The sequence below is a fragment of the Loa loa genome, assembly GCF_000183805.2.
Source record: "Loa loa unplaced genomic scaffold supercont3.5698, whole genome shotgun sequence".
Taxonomy (NCBI): domain Eukaryota; kingdom Metazoa; phylum Nematoda; class Chromadorea; order Rhabditida; family Onchocercidae; genus Loa; species Loa loa.
In genome coordinates this window covers 1-515 of record NW_018113868.1, presented here as the reverse complement: position 1 = coordinate 515, position 515 = coordinate 1, and the positions used below count along the sequence as shown (strand labels likewise).

General features: G+C 33.8%; 1 protein-coding gene across 1 annotated transcript; it reads left to right on the top strand.

Annotated features, from left to right (window-relative positions):
* Positions 1-65: 65 nt before the first annotated feature.
* LOAG_19341 (hypothetical protein) lies at positions 66-257 on the top strand (the record flags this gene model as incomplete). Its single annotated transcript, XM_020451983.1, has 1 exon — positions 66-257. A coding segment is annotated over one exon (192 nt), but the record flags the coding sequence as incomplete, so codon positions are not given.
* Positions 258-515: the final 258 nt, after the last annotated feature.

Below are 515 nucleotides of genomic sequence, written 5' to 3'. Positions count from 1 at the left end.
GAAGAAAAAGAAAAATAGAATAGGAGGAGGAGATTTGAAATGAAATTTTGAGAAGTGATTTACAGGATGTGTTATACATACGGACACGACACGGACATACACACACACACACACACACACACATACACAAACAGATACGCAGGCACATACACACACACACACACACACATACATACATACACATATACGCACACACAAACACATACACATGCATGCATAAACGTACACCAAAGCATGGATACGTAACTAAGGGCTAGCAACGAGTAAGGTATTTACTTTAAGCATGAATCTTTTAGGATTGGGTTCAATCTAAGCCTTAAAATTATCATTTACTGATAATTTCATTAATAATTTTATCACATCTGCATCCCACAGCTCATTTAAAACAAAGAGCGTAGAATGAAAAGAAAAAGAAAAAAGAAAAAAAAAAAACTTTCCCTCTCTTCATCTTAGTCTGAAAGCAAATTTTTCGTCAGTTTTAGAAGTAAATGAAGTAAAAGTACTTCTTTTTTTAC